The following is a 27,474-nucleotide window of genomic DNA, read 5'->3' on the forward strand; positions in this document are numbered from 1 at the left end:
AGGCGGAGGGCGGGCTCCTCCGCGGGGCCCAACGCGCGCGGGTCCGGGGGTCCCGGCGCCCGCAGCCCGGGGAGGAGCCGGAGACCCCACCCGGGCGCACTCCCGCCGGTCGGGGGGCCTGGGCGCGGCGGGGGTCTCCGCTCTGAACCCGGGACCCGGCGCCGGACCCCGCACGTGGAGAGGCGGGTCGGGGGCCGCGTCCCATCTCCGGGCCCGCCCCGCCCCCCGCGGCCCACCTTCCCGCCCCGGGGCCCCACCTTCCCGGCTCCGCCCCGCCCCGGGGCCCGGCTCCCCGCCCCGCGGCCCCACCTTCCCGCCCGGGGCCCCACCTTCCCGGCCCGGGCGCCCGGCTCCGAAGTGCGTCACGGGCACCGGCGGCTCCGGGAGGCCGGGGCGGGGCTGGCGCCGGGCGGGGCGCCGGGCGGCTCGGGGCGGGCAGCGCGCCAGGCACCGGCCCCCCTTCCCCGCCGGGGGCGCGAAGGGGACACCTCCCGGCCCCCCTCTTCCTCCGCGCGGCGTGGGGAGGCTTCCTCCCGGGAAACTGCGCGCTCCTTCCCGGGCCGCCCCGCCCCGCCGGCCTCCGCCCCTCCGCCCCCTCCAACCTCTGCCCTCCGCCGGGCGGAGCGGGGCCGGAGAGGCCGGGCCGGGCTGCCCCGCTCCCGCCATGTGACGCGCCTCCGCCGACAGCCCCGCGCCCCGCGCCCCGCACCATGCTCCCGCCGCGCCCCGCGCCCCCGCCCGCGCCGCCGCCCGGCGCCCGCAGGCAGGGGGAGCCGCCCGGCCGGCTGCTGCGCCTCCTCTGCGCCGTGCTGGTCTGCTCCGGGGAGATCGCCGCGCTCGCCGACTTCTCCGGTAAGACGCCCCCCGTGCGCCCCCTGTGTCCCCCCGTGCGCCCCCCGTGTCCCCCCGTGCGCCCCCCGTGTCCCCCCGTGCGCCCCCCGTGTCCCCCCGTGCGCCCCGTGTCCCCCCCGTGCGTCCCCCGTGTCCCCCCGTGCGCCCCCCGTGTCCCCCCCGTGCGCCCCCTGTGTCCCCCCGTGCGCCCCCCGTGTCCCCCCGTGCGCCCCGTGTCCCCCCCGTGCGTCCCCCCCTGTGCGCCCCCCTCCCCCCGAGCGCCCCCGGCAGGTGCCCCGTGAGCCCTGGGCCGGGGCAGCCGTCGGAGGGGCTCGGCGTGGCGGGATGGAAGTTGGGGTTCGCTCACTGCCAGCGCTCTTGCTTGGGGTGAGCCTGTAGCACATGGTGGCAGAGGACCCCCCATGAAGGGGGGTCACCGTGGCGCTGGCCGCGCCGTGGACTTAAGTTGCGGCATCAGCGGCGCCTCCGAGGTGCGCGCCGCGGCTCCGGACTCCGCCTCCTGCCGCGCGGGAAAGCAGGTGCGGGGCTCTGTGCGGGGCCGGCCGGAACCCAACGCGCTCTGGTTTCCAGGCTGGGCCGGCTGCTCCCGCGACCTGCCCGGGCTCCCCCTGCCCGGGGGCGCGTCCAGGGAGGCCCGAGGTCCGCCTGCGGGGCGAGGGGACCCCGAGGGATCCAGGGATGGGAAGTGGGGGCGGTGAGCAGAAGCCCTCAGAGCGGAGAGGAGATGGGGCGGGGGCGGGGCCGGGCCACCTCCCAAAGGTACCGCACCCCCCTCCCCGTCTCCCTTAAACCTGAGGACTTTCTCCACCAGCCTCCCCGAGGCTGCTCCTCCGGGACTGGGGCCAGGAGATCGCGCCCCCCCCCCTGGGGGCTGGCACCCCAGGGAGAGCAGGTTCTGGGGGACCGAGGGACTGGCCCCCTCTCCTCCCCCTCCGGCCCCTCCCTCTCCAGCATCCCCGCGAGCCCGGGGCTGGGTCCGGAGGCCTGCCTGTCCGCGGGGGCTTTTGTGGTTGAACCGCGGCGAGGGGAGCGGGAGCCGCGGCGAGGGGAGCCGGCCGGGGAGCGGGGAGCGGCCGGCCCAGCCTGGAAACCGGAGCGCCTTGGGTTTCCCGGCCGCCCCGCACAGAGCGGGGCATTGTTAGCCGGGGCCGCGGTCAGAGGTGCTTTTCTCTGAATATTTAATATCGGGCAGAGTTTCCACCTGGCAGCGGGAGCCGAGATATGGCCACTTGGCACGCAGACTCGCTCCTTAAAAACCCGAGCCGGCGAGGCGGTGCGGAGGGGCCAGGAGCGCCTGGACTTTTTTGGGAAGGACTCCGGCTGCGCGGCAGGTCCTGCCCGGCCGGGCTCCGGGAGCGGCTGAGCCACAGGCCCGGCGCCAGGCAGCCCTGCGGGGGACGGGGGAGAGGGGAGGCGGGGTCACCAGGAGGAGCGGTCAGGGACCTGTGGCCGCTGGGTCACCACCCAGGCTTGGCCTACTGTCCAGGGGGTGAACCGAGCCCAGAATTGGAGGCTGCACCCGAGGGCGTGCACGCTGGGACACCCGTCCTTCTAAACGCCCGCGGGGCCAGCGTGAGAAAAGCCATTTCCTCCGGAGCCTGCGGCGGTGAACACGCCCTGAGCCCGGCCGGGGGTGGAGGGGGCGGGACCGGGGTGGAGGGGGGGGCGGCGCCAGCCTCACCCGTCAGCCTGGCCTCCAGGGATCCCAAGACTAGGGAGGAAGTGTGGGGGCCTTTAAGAAAATAAAACGAACACCCCGCCCTCAACCCCAGGTGCACTCAGGTTTCTGCCTGAATCCTGTAGGAGTGGTGTCACGGACACAGGAACAGGGACGCCCCCGGAGTGGGGTCATTTGTCTTGAAACGTCATGACCCTTCAGGGACCCCTGACCAGGTGCTGGGCGGCGCAGAGAAGACCCTCAGCTCTGAAGGGGGGGGGGCGCTGAGTGTGCAGGGGAGCATGTGAGTCAGAGCAGTGGGTCTAGAGACCATGTAACACCCCCCACGTGCCCCCAGCCCCCATGCCCCTCCCGTGGCCTCAGAGCCCCCACCCCCCCAGGCTGCTTTCCTGGGGATGGGCAGCCCTGTCCCCGTGTGTGAACTTGGGGGGTGCCAGGAAGCAGAGGCTGTGAGGAATGGCACCTCCCCCCCCCCCCAGACGGGCTGGGGAGCGGCTTGGGACAGGCAGGCACTGGCTTTCCTAAGGGCGGGAGGAGGGGGAACATCTGAAACCATTCAGGGAGGCTGGAGGGGGCTGGGGACCCCTTGATGTGCGGAGAGGGGGTGCAGGAAGGATGGTGTGTCTGCTGTCTGCACAGGAGGGAGCAGTGCTGGGTTCAGGTCCTTGGGCCTCTCTCATCCTCGCGCTCCTCCGGCAGCCTGTGCGGGCTGTCAGCCGGCAGGTCCCGCCATCGGGTTCCCTTTGCTCGGACCGGACCGCAGCCAGGTGCCTGTGAGTGCTGCTCACCGCCCGCCCCGCTCCGAGAGGCTCCCGGCCCCGGGCAGACACGCGGGCTCTCAGCAGTGGTTCCCTTCGCGGAGTGCTGCGCCCGGGACTGTGTCCCTCAGCTGTGGGCCGGCCTGTGAGGTTTGCGGTGCCCACCGATGAAAAGAAAACACAGAAACCTCCACCAGCCGCACCTGTGCCCCCGATGGAGGCGGGAGGGCTGAGAGGAGGGGGCAGGAGCCTCGAGTCCTGCCGTCCAGGGCGATGCCTCGGCGTGGGCACACCACTTGCCGGCCTCCATTCCGTTCGTGTTCTGGGTTTTTGTTTTTGATGGTTTTAATCTCGTCTCTGCTGAGGACAGCGGGTCCTCTCTCCCTGCTCCTGCTCCTGCTCCTGCTCTCTCTTTCTCCGGTCCTCCCTCCTCCTGCTCACAGGCCTGAGTGACGGAGGGCTCACGGGGAGGGTGAGGGAGGGGGGAGGGTGGGGAGCCGTTCGTTCCCACGTGGATTCCTCGGTAACGCTGCCTTCAGACAGAGCGGTAGGCCGTGTGTTCACACACTTGGTGTGTTTACACACTCTGCGTGATCCCGGGCGCAGAGGGAAGCACTGAGGACCCAGGACCAGGAGGGGCGGGGCCCGGAACCCTGCCCGTACACATGGTCCCCGGGCCTCAGGGAAAGGCCTGGCGGGGTGGGGGCTCCGTGGCACCCTCCCCCTCCAGCAGCCCCTGCGGGAAGCGGTCCTGTGACAGACACAGGCCCACGGAGCCGTGTCTCTCCCCTTCCCCCTCCCCCCCTCCCCAGGACAGCCCGCAGGGGGACAGCCCGGGGGGGCCAGGCTGGACGGCCGTGGGTGCTGAGTGTGGGGACAGCCTGCCTGACCCTTCGGGGAAGTCCATGGGGTGCCTGCCCCGGGTCAGCCACCCGCGGAGCAGGCTGACCTTTCCGGTTCCTTCCTTCTCCGTCGTCACCGCCTCCCGGCCTGGGCTGTGGGGAGGACGGGTAACGTCCCTGCCGCACGGGACACAGGCTGCCTGCTCAGTCCACGTCACCTCTGCCGGGACCCCGGGCTGAGACACGGACCGCGGTACCCCGGCTGGCGGTGCCCGGGGCAGAGGCCGGCAAACTCACCCGTCCACAGAGCCACACATCCACAGGACAACGATGGGCATTTCTTTGGAGAACCGCATTGTTTTAACTTAAACTTCTTCTAGCGCCACTTCTTCCACACAGACTCGCCCAGGCCGTGGCGTTTTGTGGAAGAGCCGCCCTCAAGGGGCCAAGGAGCCGCCCGTGGCTCTCGAGCCGCAGTTTGCCAACCACTGCCCCAGGGCACTTGGCAAAACTAAACCCTGGAATACGCCCAGCACAGCAACACCATCAACACAAATTCCCCGAGGCTCTGAGACAGGAAGCCCCAGGGACAGGAGCACAGGGTCCGAACCGCAGCAGCGTCCTCACGTGACGGAGGGGGTTTAAAACACACAGGAGGGACGGAGGGCCGCAGAGTGGGCATGCTGGGAAAGGAGCCGAATAGACCTGCTAACTGCACTAAAACCGCTGTGTTCGCGGAGACGGTGTGGGAGCTGCGAGCTCCATGGATCAGAGCCGGGGTTGGCAAACCGCGGCGCGCCCCCACGGCGCCCGGGCCCGGAGGCTGGGCCACCCGTGGGCCCAGGCTGCCCGGAGAGCCAGCCCTGTCCTGGGCAAACTTCCTTCTCCTGGGCTGTGGCCGCACCGATACCCAGGCTTCCAGGCGTGACTGCCGCCTGGGAGGCACCGCCTGCAGGTGTGCCCACACCGCAGCGCCTGGCACCGCGCGGCCGAGTGTGTCCACAGGCCCGCCAGGCGGCAGCGCCAGGCCCGGGGGCACCTCCCCACGCCTGCGCCCGGACCGAGGCACCACCGTCCCGGGTTCCCACGGCCCCACGAGGGAGGAGGGCCGTTGTCCGCACCCCGAGGAGCAGGCCGCGGCCTCCGACACGTGTGTTTGCACACTGTCTGACTCCGTTGGCCTCCGATGTCCCGTGAATACAGATGGCCTCGCCCGGGGCGGGAGGCGGAAACCCAAGACGGGTCTGCAGGCCGATCTGAGTCTGGGGAGCGTGACGGAGGGTAATCCCGTTTCACGCCCGTCAGCATTCCTGTGATGACACAGGCGGGCTCCCCCTGCCGCGCGGGGCATGGGGGGGGGCTCTGTCCACAGCCGCCCAGACCCTCCAGCCCCACAGGCTGAGGACTTGCCACTTCTCATGCTGAGCAGCTCCCCAGGGTCTGGGGCTCAGTGACCATAAGTCACCGTCCAGTGGAGCCAGGACCGACCGGGACCGGCCCCGAGCCCTTCTGTCTGGGGGGACGGGGAGCAGGAAGCCTGGCCGCCTCTGGGGCCGACGTGTCCTGCTTTTGGGGCTGTGCTGTGAGGCACGCGCACAGCTGCTGTCCCTTTTCCGTGAGAAACACTGCCCGACCCGGGCCAGGCTGGCACACCCCTCTCTGTCAACACGCCGCCCGCGAGGGGCGGGCGGTCCTTTTGAAACACCTGCCTCTGGAGGCCCGGGGGACTGAGCACGCCTCCCAGAGCTGACAGGTCACTGCCACCTGCGGCCTGGGCACAGGTGGGGGCTCAGGGCCCGGGGCTGGGGGACCGGGGGATGGCCCCCGCGCACCCTGCAGGGTGTCAGAGCGCCTGGGTCCGTTTTGCCTCTTTAAAGCCCGAGCTCAGGTCTGGACGGCCCTCTTGTGTTTCTGAGTGAGGAGCCAGCATTGCCCAGGATTATTTAAAAACGGCTTTATGGCTGCCGAAAGCCATAAACCCACATTGAGGTGAAAGGTCTGCCTTTGCCGCAGACTCCTGTGTCTTTCTGACGGATCAAAGCAGGGAACGGGGCCCACCGCCCCAACAATGGCGGTGGGCTCAGGGGTGGGCGTCGGCCTAGGAACCAGGAGGTCAGGGTTCGATTCCCGGTCAGGGCACGGGCTTGATCCCCAGTGGGGGGCGTGCAGGAAGCAGCCGATCCATGATTCTCTCGCATCACTGACATTTCTGTCCCTCTCTCTCTCTTGCTCTCTGACGTCCATAAAATGTGTTTAAAAAGAAAAGGGAAGTGGCCTGGCCCCTCACCAGCCTCCCAGAGGCTCTTTCTTACCACCCGCCCGTCCGCCCCGGCCAGCAGGCTCCCATTTCACAGGTGAGAAAACCGAGGTCTGAGGAGGCGGTCTCGACGTGTGCAAACAGGCCTCTGACCCGAGGGTTCCAGAGCCCGTTCCCTGCGGCCGTCCCGCGCCCGGGCGCTTCTGACCCTGGGCCAGCCCTCTCCCGCCCCTCCCTCCCTCCCTCACCCCGTGTGGGACCTGCCGTCTGGGAGGGCCACCCTGTCGGGCCCACCCGCCTCCGTCCACCGTCCCTGACGCGGGTTATAAAGCCGGTGGGGAAGAGGCAGTTAATTAAGAAGCTCCCTAGCCCCTTTAATCTCCCGGTAATTGAGCTTCAATCACAGCTTCTCCGAAGCGATGTCTTAACACAGTGATTCCCCCAAGGAGGCGCGAGGGAGCCAGAGACACTGCCACCTCCCCCCCCACACACCGGGAGGAGTGACCGGATAGAGGTGACTTCCCGCTGGCGCCCCCTCCGGCCTCAGTGGGAGAGGGGGAGCTGCGCTCGGGGCTCTCACTCAGGGACCCGGGCTCCTTCCATCTTGTGCCTCTGTCGCCGTCTGCGCCCCAGAGTCTGTCCCTGTCCCTGTGTGTCCCCCCCGGGGCGGCAGACGGGGAGAGGGTCAGCGGTCAGACCTGCAGGTGGCAGACGTCCTTCGGCCCTGTCCCCGCCTGGCCTCCCGCCGTCCCTGTGCTGCCGGGGGCCGAGCCCCACCTCCACGGCTCCGGAGAAACACGCGTGTCCACCCGTGGAGACTCGCGGGGCCTCCCGGTGGGATCCGGGACCGGAACCTGTGATGGCTCCCCTCGGCCGCCCACCATGTGACCCCAAAGTGTCTGAGGACCAGGCTGGCGGCTGTCGCTCCAGTCAACCTCCAGGTTCAGATTTTTAAAAATATACTTTACTGATCTTTTACAGAGAGGAAGGGAGAGGGAGAGAGAGTTAGAAACATTGAGAGAGAAACATCTATCAACTGCTTCCTGCAAACCCACTACTAGGGATGTGCTCACAACCTTGTCTGGAATCGAACCCGGGTCCCTTCAGTGCACAGGCTGAGGCTCCATCCACAGAGCCACAAACCTGGGATGGGAGAAGGGGCTTCGTCTGAGGTCTGAGTTCACTCAAAGCTCCCGAGTGTGGGGGGCCGGCCGCCAGCCCTCCACCCGCTGTGGGAGGGCCCCCCCCCCCCCCGCCCACACACACACACACACACACACACACACACTGACGCACTGCTCTCACGTGTGGGCGGCCCTCGGCTCCTGCCAGCTCTTTAAACACTCGCAGGCACAAAAGAAAAACACCCTTTTCTGGAAAAGGACCTGGGACATGTAGCAACACCTGGCGTCTGTGAATACAGGGCGTGGCCCTTATCTGAGCAGCGATGGGGGGGTGGGTGCTGCTTTGTTGTTTCTCTGAGGGGGAGGGAGGACAATGGGGTGGATTCCTCTCTGCCCAGAGGCGTTGTGAAATGGCCTGTGTTCGGGGCCTGCGTTGGGGCCGCAGGGGCGGGCAGCTCGGTGGCTCCCTCCTGAAGGCGGCGCCGGGCGGCCTGTGTGGCTCTGGCCTTGGAGCGGGAGTGGAGAAGGCAGCGAGGCCTGTTCCCAGCAGAGGCTCCCCAGACCTCGGTGTCGAAGGCGGGCCATCGGCAGGCCGGGCCTGGCCCTGGGCGCTCCGTGTAGAAATGGTTTCCCCTCCGGGTACCGGTGGTGACCGATCACTCCGTGTCTGTCTGAGGACGGAGTGCCTGCCGTGCTCAGGGTCTGTTTCCCCAGGAGTCTTCGTCTGCCTTCAAACAAAGGACACCCGGCCCCAGCGGGGTGGCTCAGTGGATAGAGCCCCGGCCTGCGGACTGAAGGGTCCCGGGTGGCACAGGCCCAGGTTGTGGGCTCGATCCCCAGTGGTGGGCGTGCAGGAGGCAGCCGATCAATGAGTCTCTCATCATTGATGTTTCTATCTCTTCATCTCTGAAATCAATAAAAACATATTTAGTCGAAACTGGTTTGGCTCAGTGGATAGAGCGTCGGCTTGCGGACTCAAGGGTCGCGGGTTCGATTCCGGTCAAGGGCATGTACCTTGGTTGCGGGCACAAACCCTGTAGGGGGTGTGCAAGAGGCAGCTGGTCGATGACTCTCTCTCATCGATGTTTCTAACTCTCTATCTCTCTCCCTTCCTCTCTGTACAAAATCAATAAAATATATTTAAAATTAAAAAATAAATAAATAAAAAATAAAAACATATTTAGCCGAAACTGGTTTGGCTCAGTGGATAGAGCGTCGGCTTGCGGACTCAAGGGTCCTGGGTTCGATTCCGGTCAAGAGCATGTACCTTGGTTGCGGGCACAAACCCGGTAGGGGGTGTGCAAGAGGCAGCTGGTCGATGTTTCTCTCTCATTGATGTTTCTAACTCTCTATCCCTCTCTCTTCCTCTCTGTAAAAAGACCAATAAAATATATTAAAAAAAACCCAACAAACATTTTTAAAAGAGGGAAGCCTGGACGCCGGTAAGTGGACGGCTCTAAGATGGCCTCCCGACGGTGCGTGGAGCCGAGTTCTCGCCGCGGCCGTGGCTGCGGAGGTTTCTGCTGGCCGGCGGGGGTTCGCCAGGGAAGAGCATCCTGAGTTAAACGCCAGCCGCGTGGAGGCCCTGAGCCCCGGGGCTGATGGAGCCCCCCCTCCCCCCGTCGGACACGGTCGGCCGAGCGTTTCCCGGCCGGTCCGGCTCCAGGACGGTTTCCCAACAGCCTGGCCGCTGCCCTCTCGGGAGCAGGCCTTGCCCACGGCCACGGCGGCGGCGGGGCGCTGGCCACGGGGAGCAGAAGGAAAGCATTTTCCACGGGGGGGGGGGGCGGACACGTGGCCCAGGGGCACGTCCACAGGGCGCTGTGCTGTGGTGGTTTGGTGCGAGGATCTCTGTGGACCAGCGAGGAGCCCAGGCGGGGAGGCCGGTGCGGGGCCTGAGGGCTTGTGCCCCGCTTTGTGTTTTAAAACCGGAACCCCCAAAGGTGACGGTGTGAGGGGGGCCTTGGGGTGTGAAAGGTCAAGAGGGAGGAGCCGTCATGAGTGAGACCCACACTCCCGTGATGTCATGTGAGTTTCCAGCCCGGCCACGTGGCTCAGGGGCGTGGGCTCCCTCCCCAGGGTGGGGCGTGCAGGAGGCAGCCGATCCATGATTCTCGCTCATCATGGACGTTTCTCTCTCTCTCTGCCTCTGCTTCTGCCTCTGCCTCTGCCTCTCCTTCTCTCTCCCTCTCCCTCTCCCTCTCTCTCCCTCTCTCTCCCTCCCCCCCTCTCTAAAATCAGTAAAGATAAAAACGTAAAGCCTGGGCAGTGCCGCCCTATAGGAGCTCCGTGGCACTGGTGGCGAGGGCAAACGCTGGGCTCCCGGAGAGGTCTCAGAGCCGGCTGTGAGCCCTCACCTGTGTCCGGGCCACGTCCGGGCCACGTTCTCCACGTGGATGAGGAATGTGACGCTGGGCCCGGCTCCCTCCGCCCGCTCCTGAGACGGCGGGGCATGGGCCTGGGGGGTTTGTGGCGCCCTTGGGAACGGGTCCATAACCGTGAAGAAGATGGAGGAGTTTGACTGTCAGAGGGAAGAGCCGAGATCCGTGAGAACCATCGGTCGGACACTGACTTCTCGGCGTTTGAGGACGGGTCCCCGCGTGGCCAGGGCTGCAGGGAGAGCTGGGGTCCGGGCCCAGGTCCGTCTGCACCCTCAGACTCTCGGGCTGCGTGTGAGGCTGCGGGGCACGGGCAGTCCGGTCCCTCCTGCCGTGGCTTCTGGGGGGCGCGGGGGGCGGGGGGGGGACCCTCTGGACCTCGCCTTTGTCCGGAAGTGGTTCTGGGAGGCAGTGAAACCGGCTGGGAGTGGCTCGGCACGGCCGGGCCGAACGTGTGGGAACCAGGAGGTTCGGAAACTGCCTCCCCTCCCTCCCTCCCTCCCCCGCCCCCGGCCGAGGCTGCCAGCGCCCCCACACGCCTCCAGAAAGTCCCTGGCGCTGCTCCCGGCCTCGTCAGGGCTGAGGTGTGAGGAGGAGGAAAGGAATCCACGTTCCGGCCGGACCTTCCTTCCTCCTTCTCAAGAGGCCGCCCGCCGGCCAGGAGTCCGTCCCGGCCCCCGGGCCCTGGCTCCTCCTGCCGGCCGGGCCGTCCATCCCGGCCCCAGGCCCAGGCCCTGCCCGCCGGCCCGGCCGTGTGCGTGTCGCCCCCCCCCCCCCACCGGTCCCCGGCCCCAGGCTCAGGCCCTGCCCGCCGGCCGGGCTGTCCGTCCCCCCGGCCCCTGGGGCCCAGGCCCTGCCCGCCGGCCGGGCTGTCCGGCCCCCCGGCCCCTGGGGCCCAGGCCCTGCCCGCTGGCCGGGCTGTCCCCCCCCCTCCCAGCCCCCAGGCCCTCGCTCCTCCCGCCGGCCGGGCTGTCCGTCCCCGGACCCTGGGCCCAGGCCCTGCCCGCCGGCTGGACTGAGGGGGCGCGGGAGGAGCGTGTCAGAGGCTGAGGCTGTGACAGGCCACACCCGGGAGGGGGCCCCGGAGTTCCTTCCCCCCAGAGCAGAGGCCCTTCTGCAGTCAAATGCTCTGCCACTGCAGGGGCCCCCTCTGAATCAGGGGTCGCAGGGCTGGCTGCTGGGGGCGGGGAGGGCCCCCGGGGCTCTGGCTGCGGGTCCTGGCTCCTCGCGGGTCGCTCCGTCCTCACACGCGGTCCGTCCTCTGTCTCCTCTCCTCCGGAGGACCCGCCCTGTGGCCCTAAAGGCCGCCCACCCCACACCTCACCCGGCAGTGACCCCTCAGTGCCCTGTCTCCAAACACGGCCGCGTTCTGAGGCCCCCGGCCATCATGGATTTGGGGGGCACTGTTTTTAAGTATATTTGTTTTGATTTCAGAAAGGGAAGGAGAGGGAGAGGGAGAGAAACATCAATGATGAGAGGGAATCATTCATCAGCTGCTTCCTGCAGGCCACACTGGGGATGGAGCCCACAACCTGGGCCTGTGTCCTGACCATAATCAACCTGTGACCTCCCCCCGACCTGTGACCTCCTCCCAACCTCTGACCTCCCCTTGACCTGTGACCTCCCCCTGACCTGTGACCTCCCCCTGACCTGTGACCTCTTCCCAACCTGTGACCTCCCCCTGACCTGTGACCTCCCCCCGACCTGTGACCTCCCCCCAACCTGTGACCTCCTCCTGACCTGTGACCTCCCCCCAACCTGTGACCTCCCCTTGACCTGTGACCTCCCCCTGACCTGTGACCTCCCCCCACCTGTGACCCCCCACCTCACCTAACGGGTGACTGACTGCCTTCCAGGCTACCTGACGAAGCTGCTGCAGAACCACACGGCCTACGCCTGCGACGGCGACCAGCTGAGCCTGCAGTGCCCGCGGCACTCCTCCATCAGCGTCCAGGCCGCCTTCTACGGGCAGGACGGCCGGGCCTGCGGGGGCCAGCGGCCCGCCCCGGGCGGGGACGGCCCGGCCTGCGAGGCGCCCACCACCTTCCAGGTACCGGCTTCGTGGTGGCGGAGGGTCCGAGGTCCTCTCCCTGCCTGTCTCTCTGTCTGTCTCTCTCTGTCTCTGTCTCTCTGTCTCTGTCTCTGTCTGTCTCTGTCTCTCTCTCTCTGTCTCTCTGTCTCTTCAGGGTGGGAATTGCTTTCCGTTACCTGTGGGCTGGGTTGGGGTGGGGCCGCTCAGGCCCCCAGAGGCAGCTCTGCTGTGTCCCTTGGTGAGGAGCTGGGCCCGGCCTCCTGTCCAGAGCGCTCTGGGCCGCACGGCCTGCAGCACCGCCCTCGCACGCGGCCGGGGACGGTGACGCGGGGACGGGTGACGCGGGGACGGGTGACGCGGGGACGGGTGACGCGGGGACGGTGACGCGGGGACGGGTGATGCGGGGACGGGTGACGCGGAAACGGGTGACGCGGTGCGGGTGACGCGGGGACGGTGACGCGGGGACGGGTGACGCGGGGACGGGTGACGCGGGGACGGTGACGCGGGGACGGGTGACGCGGTGCGGGTGACGCGGGGACGGTGACGCGGGGACGGGTGACGCGGTGCGGGGGACGCGGTGACGGGGGACGCGGTGGCGGGTGACGCGGGGACGGGTGACGCGGGGACGGGTGACGCGGTGCGGGTGACGCGGGGACGGTGACGCGGGGACGGGTGACGCGGTGCGGGGGACGCGGTGACGGGGGACGCGGTGGCGGGTGACGCGGGGACGGGTGACGCGGGGACGGGGGACGCGGTGCGGGTGACGCGGGGACGGTGACGCGGGGACGGGTGACGCGGTGCGGGTGACGCGGGGACGGGGGACGCGGTGGCGGGTGACGCGGGGACGGGTGACGCGGTGCGGGGGACGCGGGGACGGGGGACGCGGGGACGGGTGACACGGTGCGGGGGACGCGGGGACGGGTGACGCGGGGACGGGGGACGCGGTGCGGGGGACGCGGTGACAGGGGACGCGGTGGCGGGTGACGCGGTGCGGGGGGCTGCTCGCCCCAGCCTGAGCCGCCGGCGGGCCCAGCCCTGTCACAGCCCATGCCCTCTCCTCCTGCCAGAAGGTGTTGGACGAGTGCCAGAACCAGCGGGCCTGCCGCCTCCTGGTCAACAGCCGGGTGTTCGGGCCCGACCTCTGCCCCGGCAGCAGCAAGTACCTGCTGGTGTCCTTCAAGTGCCAGCCCAGTAAGTGCCAGCCCAGTAAGTGCCCGCCGAGCGAGTGCCCGCCCAGCGAGTGCCGGCCGAGTGAGTGCCGGCCGAGTGAGTGCCCGCCGAGTGAGTGCCCGCCGAGTGAGTGCCCGCCGAGTGAGTGCCCGCCGAGCGAGTGAGTGCCGGCCGAGTGAGTGCCCGCCGAGTGAGTGCCCGCCGAGTGAGTGCCCGCCGAGTGAGTGCCCGCCGAGCGAGTGAGTGCCGGCCGAGCGAGTGCCCGCCGAGTGAGTGCCCGCCGAGTGAGTGCCCGCCGAGCGAGTGCCGCCGAACGAGTGCCCGCGGCCGGCTCCGGGCCCCCACGTGGTGCCCTGGGCCTTGGGCCCCCGGAAACACGCGTGATGGGACATGGCCCTCCTCCGGCTTTTCCTTGGGCGTGGGTTTGCGTGGGTGGGAGTGTGAGTTCACACTCAGGCATGTCCATGTGCGTGCTGACCATGTCCATGTCCCTGTCCCTGTGCGTGCTGACATGCATGCTGACCGTGCCTGTGTCCCCGTGCATGCTGACCATGCCATGTCCCTGACCCTGTGCGTGCTGACATGCATGCTGACCATGCCCGTGCCTATGTGAGTGCTGACTGTGCCCATGCCCATGTGTGTGCTGACCGTGCCCACATTTGGAAAGCTTTCCTCCGCTGCTGCCCAGCTGTCCTCCCCGAGTGGCACCTGTGGTGCCTCCCCAGACCTCATCACGTCAGAGAGGAAGGGAGCGGGAGAGAGAGAGAAACATCAATGATCAGAGAGAATCATGGGTTGGTGGCCTCCTGCTCGCCCCACACTGGGGGTGGAGCCCACAGCCCGGGCCTGTGCCCTGACCGGGAATCGGACTGTGACCTCCTGGTTCCTGGGATGATGCCCAGCCCCTGAGCTTGTCCTTTAGGCAGAGTGTTGGCCCCGCCTCCTCCCAGGGCCCTCACGCTCCCCGTTGAGCCCCGAGGGGGCGGTGCTTCCTGCACCTCGTCCAGCCCGCGCCCAGTGAGCGCCCCCTGCCTGAGACACGGTCTCGTTCTCCAAGAAAAGGAGGGTTACATCCGTGGCCCCGTGGTCGTGAGAACCCAGAAAGGCCACTCTCGGCCACGGTGACGTAGCACGTCCCCGAGGAACCGAGTGACACCTCGGCACCCGCCTGGCAGTGACACCAGCACCCGCCTGGCAGGGACACCGGCCCCCAGGCCAGGAGGCCACGTGCCATCCCCGGCCGATCTGGGCCGCCCCGCGGGGGTAGTTACCTGGGACGGCCTGGCTGGCTTCGCTGCCTGAACCTCAGGGAGGTGGTAGCCGAGCAGGCACGGCTGGCCTCCAAAACGGAACTTATCCTTTAAGATTCCGGAGGGAGAGGGAGGGAGCTGGGAAAGAGGCCGTTCCTGGAAGCTCCTCCGGGCGCCGAGGCTGGCGCCCTGCCCTCCCTCCGGCCTGCTCTGCCGGGAGGCGTGCTTCCCACGGCTGGTGTTCTCCGCTGGGAGGGCGCCCCGTCGAACCCGGGGGCGTGGCTCGGGTTGAGTGTCACCTGTGGACTGAAGGGTCCCCGGTTCAAGTCCCTGTCAGGGCACAGGCCCAGGTTGTAGGCTCGATTCCGAGGGGCTCTCTCATCATTGATGTTTCTGTCTTCCTCACCCTTCCTCTTTCTGAAATCAATAAAAATATACTGTGTATACATATACACACACACATAATAATCTGGCCACTCAGTATACATACATACATATATATACACACACACACACATATATATATATATATATAGAGAGAGAGAGAGAGAGAGAGAGAGAGAGAGGGAGAGGGAGAGGGAGGGAGCGGTGGGGGGGGGGGAGGCGGCCTCGGGCCCTGGGCTGCCCTCTGTCGAAGGCTGCCGGCCGCAGCACCTGCTGAGCCATGGCTTCGGAGGGCACTCTACGGGGTCCCACGGTGTGCCGGAGGGCGGGGCCTGGGTGCTGGCACCCGTGGATGGCCCAGAGGCGGGGCCTGGGTGCCAGCACCCCATGGGCAGCCCGGAGGGCGGGGCCCGGGTGCCAGCACCCGGTTGGCAGCCTGGAGGGCAGGTCTGGGTCCCAGCACCTATGGGCAGCCCGGAGGGCGGGGCCTGGGTGCCAGCACCTGTGGGCAGCCCAGAGGGCGGGGCCTGTGTGCCGGCACCCGTGGGTGCCCCGAGCTGACGCTGCCCATTTGCGTCCGCGCAGACGAGCTGAAGAACCAGACGGTGTGCGAGGGCCAGGAGCTGACGCTGCACTGCCACCCATCCAAGTCCCTGAGCATCTACGCGGCCGCCTTCGGCCGGCGCGCCCGGGACGCGGACCTGTGCGCCTCGGCGGCCCGGCCGCCCCCCTTCGGTGGGTCTCCCCGTGGTCTCCCCGCGGCCGTGTGGGGCTCCCGGGGTGGGGCCCGCTGGGCTCGCAGGGGGTTAGAGGGCAAGCCCAGGGTGGGAGGTACCAGCCCCCGCACCTGCCTCCTGCCCCCCACGCTCCTGTGTCCCCCACGTCCCACACGGAGCAGCGATGGTGCGCCTGCGGAATGCCAGGCCCGCTCCGGGCCCGGGCCCGCTCAGGCCCCCGGAGTCCACCCGGAGCGGGCCTGCCGGCAGGGCGGGGCGGAGGGGGGTGAGGAGCAGATGGAGGGGCTGAGGGGCTGTGTTTTTGGGGGGATGAACTCCGGGCACAGCATGGGGGGAGAGGGAGGGAGGGAGGGCTGCAGGGAGGGCGGGTCAGGCGGAGCTGAAGGCCGAGAGGGGCAGGTCCCCGGGGGGGTGTGGGGCTGGGACCCGGCGCGCCTGCCGAGGCCGCGCAGTGTGGGAGCCCGCAGGCGGCCCCGAGGAGCCTGGGTTAGAGCCGAGGCCGCAGCCTCGCCGGGCCTGAGCCCCTCATGTCCTCCGCGGCAGGATTAGTTGGGATTCTCCGGAGGAGCGGCCGGTGGGAGACCAGGGGAGCGGACCACTGACGGGTGCAGGGCCGGAGTCTGTGTCCTCGGGGCGGCCGGGGGCGGAGCTCGGGGGGCCTGTGTCCACCTCTGAGTCCGGCTCCGGGACCCAGGCCGGCAGCCCCCGGGGAATCCGATCCTTTTCCGGAATCCCCGTCTCCGCTCCCAGGGCGGACCCCGCCGGGCGAGGCCCCCACGCTGGAGGGCGGTCTGCCTCAGGCAGTCTCCTGTTTAAACGTCAGTCACACAAACGAAGAAAAGCAAACTTCACTCACAGCCTAAAGAATGCCCTCCTGCCCTGGCCGGGTGGCTCAGTGGATAGAGCGTCGGCCTGCGGGCTGAATGGCCCGGGTTTGATTCTGGTCAGGACACCAGGTTGCAGGCCCGGCTCTCGTCAGGAGATGTGAGAGGCTGTCTTTCTCCCACATCGGTGTTTCTCTCTCCCTCTCCATTCTGCTCTCTCATTTAATCCTCCAGTGAGGATTAAAAAAACAAAAACCAACAGAAAAAGTACCTTCTCTTCAGCATCTGGACCTGTCTGACCAGACGGCTGGGCGCTGGAGCACCTACGTTAACCCCCCCACCTGGGAGGTTACCCCTCGATCTGTGAGGTTACCCCTCCCCCCCATCTCAGCAGAGAACAGGCCCCGCCCTGGGACGCCCGGGCACCCAGCTGATCCATCAGCTTCTCCAGGAGCTAGGAACCCGCTAATTGCTACAGTGTGTGCACGGTCCCCGGGTGGAAGGGAACGCGGCCCTAAGAGACATTGTGCATAAGTAGCACGTCTGATCAGAGAGCCGGAGCACCCTCCCCCTAGGCCGGCTCCCCGGGGCCCCGAGTGGGAATGCCGGGCCCCGAGGCCGGGCCCCGAGGCTGGGCACTGAGGCCGGGCACCAAGGCTGGGCACCGAGGCCGGGCCCCGAGGCTGGGCCCCGAGGCTGGGCCCCGAGGCCGGGCCCCGAGGCTGGGCCCCGAGGCCGGGCCCCGAGGCTGGGCACTGAGGCCGGGCCCCGAGGCTGGGCCCCGAGGCCGGGCCCCGAGGCCGGGCACCGAGGCCGGGCCCCGAGGCTGGGCACCGAGGCCGGGCCCCGAGGCCGGGCACCGAGGCCGGGCCCCGAGGCTGGGCCCCGAGGCCGGGCCCCGAGGCTGGGCACCGAGGCCGGGCCCCGAGGCTGGGCACCGAGGCCGGGCACCGAGGCTGGGCACCGAGGCTGGGCACTGAGGCTGGGCACCGAGGCCGGGCCCCGAGGCTGGGCACCGAGGCCGGGCCCCGAGGCTGGGCCCCGAGGCCGGGCCCCGAGGCTGGGCACCGAGGCCGGGCCCCGAGGCTGGGCACCGAGGCCGGGCCCCGAGGCTGGGCACCGAGGCCGGGCCCCGAGGCCGCGCCCCCTGTGCTAGGAGCTGAGCTCCTGGGTCTCAGGGGAAACACCTGGGTATCCTCCTTCCACCCCCACCCCACCCCCTCCCCCACCCGCCCTCCCAGCCCGGAGCTCCGCCCATCACCGGAGGCCCCTGGGGTGAGGGTCAGCCTTTCCCTCCATCACGCCCTCTGCCAGAGGCCAGGACCGGGCCGGGCGGCCGGGCGGGGCAGCGGGAGGGGCTCCCAGGGAGCGGGCACCTTTCCCCGGGACCTGCCGGCTGGTCTCTGAGTGCCCAGTGCCCCCCCCCCGCGAGCTCCCCACCCCCCTGCATTTATACCCTGGCTCCCTGGGGTCCGGCCCCTCGGCCGCACGGCCCTGGAGCACCCCGCAGCCCGCCCGGGGCCTGTGCACAGCTCCGCCCCCGGCCGGGAGCGTCCTCAGTCCACACGGCCATCACTGCCCTCCGTGGCGTCACGGACACCGGTGCGCGTGTCACCGAGGGCCCCCAGCCCCCGTGGCGTGTCACCGAGGGCCCCCAGCCCCCGTGGCGTGTCACCGAGGGCCCCCAGCCCCCGTGGCGTGTCACCGAGGGCCCCCAGCCCCCGTGGCGTGTCACCGAGGGCCCCCCAGCCCCCGTGGCGTGTCACCGAGGGCCCCCCAGCCCCTGTGGATGTCGCCGAGGGCCCCCCAGCCCCCGTGGCGTGTCGCCGAGGGCCCCCCAGCCCCTGTGGATGTCGCCGAGGGCCCCCCAGCCCCCGTGGCGTGTCACCGAGGGCCCCCAGCCCCCATGGATGTCGCCGAGGGCCCCAGCCCCCGTGCCGTGTCACTGAGGGCCCCCAGCCCCCATGTCGTGCTCTGTCCTCGCAGACGGGATGGGCCCGCAGGAGGCTCGCCTGGGGCGGCCCTGAGCCACGGTCCGGGAGGAGGCAGCGGCCGGCGGGGCCGCGGGCGGGGAGCTGCCCCCAGGTGCCCGGGGCAGGATGACGCTGCCGGATGGGCCGGTGTGGTCCCCGCTCTGACCGCAGGGAGACCGGAAACCCTGTCTGCTTTCTCTTCGTGTGAAATGTTCCCACTTTCAGAACACGGAGTGAGCCAAGCCAAACATGCCTGCGGCCACATCGGAGCGCAGCCGTGTGTGTGTGTGTGTGTGTGTGTGTGTGTGTGTGTCTCCACATCCGAGCACAGACGTGTGTGTGTGAGTGTCTATTGTGTGGCCACATCTGAGGGCAGCCGTATGTGTGTGTGTGTGTGTGTATCTGTGTATGTGTGTCTCTGTGTGTGTGTATCTCTCTGTGTGTGTATGTGTGTCTCTGTGTGTGTGTGTGTGTGTGTGTGTGTGTGTGAGTGTCTATGTGTGTGGCCACATCCGAGGACAGCCGTGTGTGTGTGTGTGTGTGTGTGTGTCTGTGAGTGTGTGTCTGTGTGTGTGTGTGTGTGTGGCCACATCCGAGCACAGCCGTGTGTGTGTGTGTGTGTGTGTCTGTGTGTGTGTGTGTATATGTGTCTCTCTGTGTGTATATGTGTCTCTGTGTGTGTGTGTGTGTGTGTATATATGTGTGTGTGTTCTGCTCGCAGCTCTCGCAGACCGCAGCCCCACCCCGGAGGCAGGGCCGTGCTCCTACCTGGGCAGCAGGGCCTGCAGGAGGCCTGCCTGGGGCGGCGGGCCTCTCCCGGCTCAGAGAGGTCATGGCCTCGGAGAGGTCAGGTGCTGTCCCCCGGAGAGGTCACGGCCTCGGAGAGGTCAGGTGCTGTCCCCGGAGGCTGCGGTGGCTCAGAGCCCGGGTGCCCGGGCACACGGTGGGGACGGGCGGGGGGTCGGGGTCAGGAGCAGCGCCCTCAGACGGGGGCGGGGAGGGCGTGTGTCTGGGCCTCGCTGAGGGCCAGTCGCTGGCCATCGGGCCTCCTGGGCGCCCCACAGGCCGCAGAGCTCCCTGAGGAAGAGGTTCCGATTCCCCTTCTTCCTGTCAGTCCCCACCTGCGGGCCTTTCCCGCTGGTTTTCAGAGGACGGAAGGGAGGGAGGGGAGAGAGAGAAAGGGAGAGACAGAGGAAACATGGATGTGAGAGAGTCATTGATCGGCTGCCCCCTGCACGCCTCCTGCTGGGGATCGAGCCTGCATCTCGGGCCTGTGCCTGACGGGAACGGAACCCAGAGCTCGCAGTCGGTGTAACCACTGAGCCACACGGCCGGGCCCCCTGGAACGCTCCCGGCCGACCCTGGCGGGCGTCCCAGGGACACGCCGTCCGCCGCAGCCACGCCTCCTGGTGGACGCCGGGACCTGCTGCTCCCTCGGAGGAGGGCCGCCGCCCGGGCCTCGGGGAGGGCGTCCGGGCCGAGTGCGGGCAGGCCCGGCTCTGGGGCGGATCCAGGCCCGGGGCCCTGCTGCCACGGCCGCCCGGCGAGCAGCCGCCCGTCACCCACGTGCCCGCAGGTTCGGAGAGCGGCTCCCCGCCCGCGCCCAGCAGCGGCCAGAAGCCATTCGGGCCCCCTCGTCCGCCATCACACGGGGGCGGGGGGGGCTCGTCCGCCATCACACGGGGGGGGGCTCGTCCGCCATCACACGGGGGGGGGGGGGCTCGTCCGCCATCACACGGGGGGGGGGCACCTCGTCCGCCATCACACGGGGGGGCCCTCGTCCGCCATCACACGGGGGGGGGCTCGTCCGCCATCACACGGGGGGGCCCTCGTCCGCCATCACACGGGGGGGGGGGGCTCGTCCGCCATCACATGGGGGGGCCCTCGTCCGCCATCACACGGGGGGGCCCTTGTCCGCCATCACACGGTGGGGGCTCGTCCGCCATCACACGGGGGGCCCTCGTCCGCCATCACACGGCGGGGGGCTCGTCCGCCATCACACGGGGGGCCCTCGTCGCCATCACACGGGGGGGGGCTCATCCGCCATCACACGGGAGGGGGGGCTCGTCCGCCATCACACGGGGGGGGGCTCGTCCGCCATCACACGGGGGGCCCTCGTCCGCCATCACACGGGGGGGCCCTTGTCCGCCATCACACGGTGGGGGGCTCGTCCGCCATCACACGGGGGGGCCCTCGTCCGCCATCACACGGCGGGGGGCTCGTCCGCCATCACACGGGGGGCCCTCGTCCGCCATCACACGGGGGGGGGGCTCATCCGCCATCACACGGGAGGGGGGGCTCGTCCGCCATCACACGGGGGGGGGGCTCGTCCGCCATCACACGGGGGGCCCTCGTCCGCCATCACACGGGGGGGGGGCACTTTGCCATCACATGGGGGCGGCACAGAACCAGGCTGGGAGGGAAAGACCAATTTATTTTTTAAAAATTCTTAAAATGTATTTTATTGATTTCAGAGAGGGAGAGAATCGCTGACCACTGAGCAGCACGGCCGGGCGGAGCGGAGGCTGTGACCAAGGGAGGCAGTTCTGCCTCCAGGTCGCGTGGCAGCGAGGGGCTCGTCCCGGCGGGAGGGTGAGGACCCGGAGTGCGTTCTCAGGAAGATGCCAGGTGACCGGGTCCGACTGGGGGCAGACACCCCCTGGGCCCCCTGCGCTCCGGGCCATTGTCCGAGACGGAGTTCTAACTGGGCCCGGCCGGCGTGGCTCAGCGGCTGAGCGTCGACCTAGGAACCAGGAGGTCAGGGTTCGATTCCCGGTCGGGGCCCAGGCCCAGGTTGTGGGCTCGATCCCCAGTGGGGGGCGTGCAGGAGGCAGCCGCGGTGATTCTCATCATGGATGTTTCTCTGTCTCCCTCTCCCTTCCTCTCTGAAATCAGTAAAAAGTATATATTTTTTTTAAAAGAGAGAAACCGTCCGGTCCTCAGGAGCGGAGGTTCGTGGCGGGAACGGATTCTCAATGGGAACGGTAAATGGTGCCGAGCGGCCGGGTCGGCATGAGGGAAAGCCTGCGTTCGGTGTGTGCTGGTTCTGCCGGTTCGGGGCAGAGCCGGGCACAGAGCGTGGGCCTGGTGCATGCGATGTGGAGGCCTGGGCCCATGGAGCTGAGGGTCCAGCGGCCCTCCCGCTGCCGCCCAGGCAGCCAGCATCCCGCACCTGGCCCTCTGGGGGACCATCCTCCGTGGCCCGTGGCCCTCTGGGGCCGCTCCTCCGTGGCCCGTGGCCCTCTGGGGCCTGCTGCTCCGTGGCATGAGGGCCTCTGGGGCCTGCTGCTCCGTGGCCCGTGGCCCCGTGGGGCCTTCCTGAGACAGGAGGCCAGCAGAGCCTCTGCACAGAGGAGACGGAGCCCCGGCCGGTGCTCGTGCCCCAGGCCGCAGCAGGGCGTGGGCGCCGTGGGGACAGCCTCACGCCCTCCTCTGCCCGCAGACTGCCTGTCCCACGCGGCGGCCCACGTGCTGGCCCGCAGGTGCTACGGGCGGCAGCGCTGCCGAGTCCCGGTCGACAGCCTCCACTTCGGGAGCCCCTGCCCGCCCGGGGCCAGGAAGTACCTCACCGTCGCCTACGCCTGCGGTAAGATCGCCCCCCGCCCCGCGGCCCTCGGACCTACGGCTGTTACCACGCGCTCACACCTGGGCGGCAGAGTTCGGTCCGCGTCCGCGTCCGCGTAAAGCTCTCAGCAGCGGGCTGGCAGCCGGGGGAGGTGGGGCGGGGGTGGGGAGGAGGGACCAGCCAGAAGTGGGTGTCCTGGGAGCAGCCTCCTCCTCTGGGCTCGCGGGAGGCCCCGGAGGTGGCTGCCCCTCGGCCGGCCGGCCTTCAGGCCTCCATGACGAGTCCCAGCCGCACCCGCCCCACCCCTCGCTGAGCCAGCCGCCCCGAGCGGCTGAGCCGTGAAACAGGCCGGGACACGGTGTTCCCGGTGTCTCCGGGGACCGTGTGCCGCCCGCCGGCTCGCCGTCCGGGCCTGTAACTCGGCTTAAAAGGAAGCGGCGGCCGAGCTCTGGGAGGAGGGGCGGGGCTGGCGTGTGAGCCGACGCCAGGGCTGCTGTTTATGGAGCAGGAGAGCCAAGGGTGAGCCGGGCCGGGGTGGCTCAGGGGGTGGCGTCGGCCTAGGAGCCAGGAGGTCAGGGTTCGATTCCTGGTCAGGGCACAGGCCCGGGCTGTGGGCTCCATCCCCAGTTGGGCACCGGCCTCTCCGTGGGCTGTACCCCTGGCGTGGCCAATCCCGTGGCCCCTGCGTGTCCTGTCTCTGAGGCTTTACTCTCTCTCCCCCGGCTCTCAGTGCCCAGGACCATCCTGTCTGCGCTGGACCCCACCCTCGCCGAGCCGGCCCCTTCCCCGAAGCAGGAGGACGCGGACGGCGGCCACGGTACCGAGCGGGCTGCGGGCCCCTGGGCCGCGGGCGGAGGGCGGGGTCACCCTGTGCGATGGCGGCCGCGGGCCAGCGCTGTCCTTCTCTTTAAATCACCCCAGAGTTAGACCTCCTCCGGTTCCATTCGAAAGAGATCCAGTCCGCCCAGGACCCCCGGGTGCCTGGGGGGGGGGCTGCCGGCCCCGAGCGCCCTCCGCCTCCTGGAGGCCCTCCAGGCTTCCGTGCCCCGGGGCCGGGCCCCCGCCGCCTCCGGGACCGGCTCCGGGCGGAACCGTGAGCCTCCGCTCTGAGCTTCGGGGGGAAGGTTTTTTTTCTTACTGAGGTCAGAGAGGAAGGGGAAGGGGGAGAGAGAGAAACATCCGTGATGAGGGAATCACGGACCAGCCTCCTGCACGCCCCCTACTAGGGACAGGGCCTGCATCCTGGGCCTGTGCCCCGACCGGGAATCGAACCGTCACCTCCTGGTGCCTAGGCCACTGCTCAGCCCCGGGGCCCCGGCCGGTGGGTGCGGAAGGTTGAGTGTTGCTCCCAGAACACGTGTGAACAGCACGCCGGGTGTGGGCCTCGCCGGCAGCACCCATAGTCACCCTCTCGCTCATCACCGTGCTCCCGCCCCCCCAGGCTGCCCGCCGCTGCTCTAATCCCGTGACACCCCCCTCCCCCCAGCAGCCGCTGGCCCCGCGCCTCCTTCCGAGGAAGCTGGGGCCTGTCTGACACCCGGGGTCCCCGGAGCTCCGTGGAGGCAGCCCCCAGGCCGGCCCACCGTGTAGCCGGGACCCCACTGTCATTCCCGGGAAACGTGGCCCCACGCCGGTCTGACGAGTCCTCTCGGTGCTCAGGGCGGGGAGGCGGCGCCGAGGGGGAGCGGGCGTCCCTAGATGTGGGGGCGTGTCCTCGGCGTGGCGGGCGCGTGGCCGGGGGCGGGAAGCAGACCGCGCCCTCTGAGGGGCGGTGAGCGGAGCCACACGGCTCACGTTCCCGGTTCCTCCACGTGTGCAGGCCCTGACCTCTCCGGGCTCAGTCTTCGTCTGGGTTCTTTGTTTTGTTTTGTTAATTCTCACCTGAGGGTATGTTTTCCCCATTGAGTTTGGGAGTGGAAGAGGAGGAGAGAGAGACAGAGACAGAGGGAGAGGGGGAGGGGGAAGGGGAGGGAGAGGAAAGGACAGGGAGAGAGGGAGAGGGAGAGAGGGAGAGGGAGAGGGAGAGAGAGAGGGGGAGAGGGAGAGGGAGAGGGAGAGGGAGAGAGGGAGAGGAAGAGAAGGAGAGGAAGAGGGAGAGGGAGAGGGAGAGGACAGGGAGAGGGAGAGGGAGAGGGAGAGGGAGAGGGAGAGAGGGAGAGGAAGAGAAGGAGAGGGAGAGGGAGAGGGAGAGAGGGAGAGGAAGAGAAGGAGAGGGAGAGGGAGAGGGAGAGGACAGGGAGAGGGAGAGGGAGAGGGAGAGGGAGAGGGAGAGGGAGGGGAGAGGAACATCAGTGTAAGAGACACATGGACTGGTTGCCTCCCGCGTGCACCCCAACGGGGCCGGGGATCGAACCTTCAAGCCCTCGACAGGGAACTGAGCCCTCGACCCTCGGGCATTTGTGCGGACGGCCGACCACGGGGCCGGGGCCCCCACGGAGCCCTGTCCCCCGGGCGGGTGCCGAGCCCGGCCACTGCGCCTCACCGGCTGTCTGTCCGCACAGGTGCCGGCGCCGAGGAGCCCCGGGAGTCCCGGGTCCGGAGGAAGGAGGGCGTCATGGTCAGCAGCTCCCTGGCCGCCTTCGCCTACATCCGAGGTGGGTGGCCCAGGGCGCGGGGAGCTGGGCGTCCGCAGGCGGGCGGGCGGGCGGATGGGCGCCCCTCGCTGGCTGTGGGAGGCCATCACGCGGACCTGCCCGCCTTCGCCGGCCGGGACCTGGTTCCGCACAGCCGGCCGTGGGGGGGCAGCCGGGCAGTCACGCCCGGGGCGGGGGCAGTCACGCCCCGGGGGGGAGGGGGCGGCGGGGGGGGGGCAGCCGGGCAGTCACGCCCCAGGGAGGGGGCAGTCACGCCCGGGGGGGGGGGAGGGGGCAGTCACGCCCCAGGGAGGGGGCAGTCACGCGGGGGGGAGGGGGCAGTCACGCGGGGGGGGGAGGGGGCAGTCACGCCCGGGGGGGGAGGGGGCAGTCACGCCCGGGGGGGGGGGGGGGTCCGTGCACGCGTCCGGGGCTGTGAGACGTGGGCGCCCAGGAATGCGCTTCCCGCTCGGACGGACGTGGGAAGCGGATTAGTGCATTCCGCCGCCCGGCCAAGGCTACGGGGCCGGCCGGCAGGACAGGCCGTGCCCTGCGCAGACAGAGCCCTGAGTCACCCGCTCCCTTCACGGTTGCCAGGTTTCCCGCTAATCTTCCCCGCGAGGGCCAGCGGGCCGCAGCCTGCCGATGGGCAGAGCCGAGCCGGCTCGGCGAGGCACGGCCCGCGGCCCCGGCCGCCTGCGGAGTCCCCCGCGGCCGAACGGCCACACCCCCGCCTCTTTATATGAAAGTGTTTTCACTGATGTCAGGGAGGGAGGGAGAGGGAGAATCCTGGGCCGGCTGCCTCCTGCACGCCCCCCACGGGGCTGGAGCCCGTAACCGGGCCTGGGCCCTGACGGGAATCGAACCCGGGACCCTTCAGGCCTCAGGCTGTCCCTGTCCACTGAGCCATGCTGGCCGGGCTGCATTTTCTTTTTAATTAGAAGGCATGAAGCTTTGCTTACGTCACACGCTGGTTCTTACATGCGCCTTTAAACTCTCTGTGTAAGTGAACTTTTCAGCGTTGACTGCTACGGATAGCTGGCCGTTTACCACAGTCACTCCCTGCGTGTGCTGGTAGCTCTTCGGGATTAGCCCACCCCGTCCTGAGACCTCAGAGTGGGAAGGTGCTGTGAGCCCATTTCACAGACGAGGAGGCCGAGTCCCAGGGGGGTGTGTCCTCCGGGCAGTCACAGCAAAGGAGAGGCAGCCTGAGTTTGACCTCAGGGACCCTCTGCTCCGTGTCCTCTCTCACACATTAGTGACCCATGTCCAGACCCTCTTCCTGTCCCAGGTCTGCGATCGCGGAGGGAGCGTGGTCTGCAGGCGCTGCCCAGGCGGAGCCCTCCTGCCGAGCCCTCCCCACAGCCCTCCCCACCCTCCCTCCCTCTCCTTTCCTTCTCCTCCCCACAGCCCTCCCCACCCTCCTCACCTTCTCCTTCCCTTCTCCTGCCCTGACCCATCCTCCCTTCTCCCCCCTCTCCACCCTCCCCGCCCCTGACCGCCCTCTCCCGCCCCCTCCCTGCCCCTGACCGCCCCCTCCCCGCCCTCTCCCCGCCCCTGACCGCCCTCTCCGGCCCTCTCCCCGCCCCTGACCGCCCTCCCCGCCCTCTCCCCGCAGCCCACCCCGACCGGACCGCCCTGCTCTTCGTGTCCAGCGTGGGCGTCGGGCTGGCCCTCACGCTGTGCGCCCTGGTGGCCCGGGTGTCCTGCGCCCGGGACCTGCGGGCGCTGCGGGGGCCGCGGGAGCGCCTGGTGGCCGCCGGCGACGGGGCCTCGGAGGACAGCGAGGACGCGGACGGGAGTGAGGCCTCCTCCGGCTCCAGCCTCCCCGGGGAGCCGCCCGGCCTCCGCAGGACCGCGCACCCCGCGTACACCGCCCTCGAGGCCGCCGAGCTGGCGGAGAGGATCGAGCGCAGGGAGCAGATCATCCAGGAGATTTGGATGAACAGCGGCCTGGACGCCTCCGTGCCCCGGAGCGCCGGCCCCTTCTACTGAGCCGGGGCCTCGGCTGCCGACCGAGCCCGCCCGGGCCCCCGTGTCTGACCGAGCCCGCCCGGGCCCCCGTGTCCGACCGAGCAGCCGCCCAGGCCCCGTGTCCGACCGAGCAGCCGCCCGGGCCCCCGTGTCCGACCGAGCAGCCGCCCGGGCCCCCGTGTCCGACCGAGCAGCTGCCCGGGCCCCCGTGTCCGACCGAGCAGCCGCCGGGCCGGTCTGTCCCGCTGGTTCCTTCTGTGAAGGAGACTCGTGCCGTCCAAACCCAGGGAAGCCGGATCGCGCCCAAAGCACACTTCAGGGTCGGTGTAAACCAGGAGGGCGTCCTGGACGTCCTATTTGCTGAGGCTCCTTCTCCGCGGGACACGGTTACGGTCCCGCTGGGGGAGTGGGCCACACGGTTACCGTCCCGCCGGGGGAGCGGCCACGCCTGTGCCACGCTTTCCCGGCGCCGCCATCACTCCCACGCCGGCCGCAGGCGCCGGGGCCGTGGCCCCTCTTCCCGGCGAGCGGACAGGCCACCGCCAGCCACGTCCCTGCACTGTCACCAGGACGCACACGCTCGCCGCTGCTGGGTTTTAAAAATACGTTTTTATTGATGTCAGAGAGGAAGGGAGAGGGAGAGAGAGAAACATCCGTGATGAGAGAGAATCACAGACCCGCGGCCCCCCGCACGCCCCACAATGGGGACAGAGCCCACCGCCCGGGCCTGTGCCCTGACCGGGAATCGAACCCTGACCTCCGGGGTCAGAGGTCGACGCCCAGCCCGAGCCCGGTCACTGGCATCGCTGGGAGGAGCAGGGGCGGCGGCTTCCTTCGATGGCGGACGCTGGGAAGGCGTGTCCCGGCGCCCTGACTGCCCCCCTGCTGCGGCTCCACGGCCGACCCGTGCTGAGAGCCACGTGTTCCAATAAAGCGTTATTTATGCACCTGACGGCGAACTCAGTCACACGCTGCTCCTTATGCGTAAGCATAAGCTCTCCATCCTGCCAGCTCAGAGGTTAGGACTCGGGCGCTCCGGGGGAGGGTGGGCCGGGCGGCCTGGTGGTCCGGGCCGGGGCCGGGCGCCACCTTCAGGTCCGAGT

At 69.3% G+C, this 27,474-nt stretch overlaps 1 protein-coding gene across 10 annotated transcripts; it reads left to right on the top strand.

Moving 5' to 3' along the window:
* Window positions 1–327: 327 nt before the first annotated feature.
* EVA1C (eva-1 homolog C) lies at window positions 328–27,323 on the top strand. Of its 10 annotated transcripts, none has more exons than XR_014794086.1 (10): window positions 328–852; window positions 11,746–11,939; window positions 12,989–13,127; window positions 15,311–15,460; window positions 21,181–21,243; window positions 21,702–21,845; window positions 22,555–22,641; window positions 24,326–24,418; window positions 26,016–26,454; window positions 26,485–27,323. XR_014794086.1 is itself a non-coding variant. In XM_084873550.1 (10 exons), exons 1-9 carry the CDS (start codon window positions 711–713, stop codon window positions 26,390–26,392), a joined length of 1,389 nt encoding a protein of 462 aa, XP_084729676.1. In that variant the 5' UTR covers window positions 328–710; the 3' UTR covers window positions 26,393–26,426; window positions 26,485–27,323. The 10 variants fall into 10 exon arrangements, 9 of the variants coding, with proteins under 9 accessions (XP_084729676.1, XP_084729674.1, XP_084729677.1 ...); XM_084873550.1 differs by having other exon boundaries at window positions 26,016–26,426; XM_084873548.1 differs by having other exon boundaries at window positions 26,016–27,323.
* Window positions 27,324–27,474: the final 151 nt, after the last annotated feature.

The sequence above is a fragment of the Pipistrellus hanaki genome, assembly GCF_964339955.1.
Source record: "Pipistrellus hanaki genome assembly, chromosome: 2".
NCBI classification, from domain to species: Eukaryota; Metazoa; Chordata; class Mammalia; order Chiroptera; family Vespertilionidae; genus Pipistrellus; species Pipistrellus hanaki.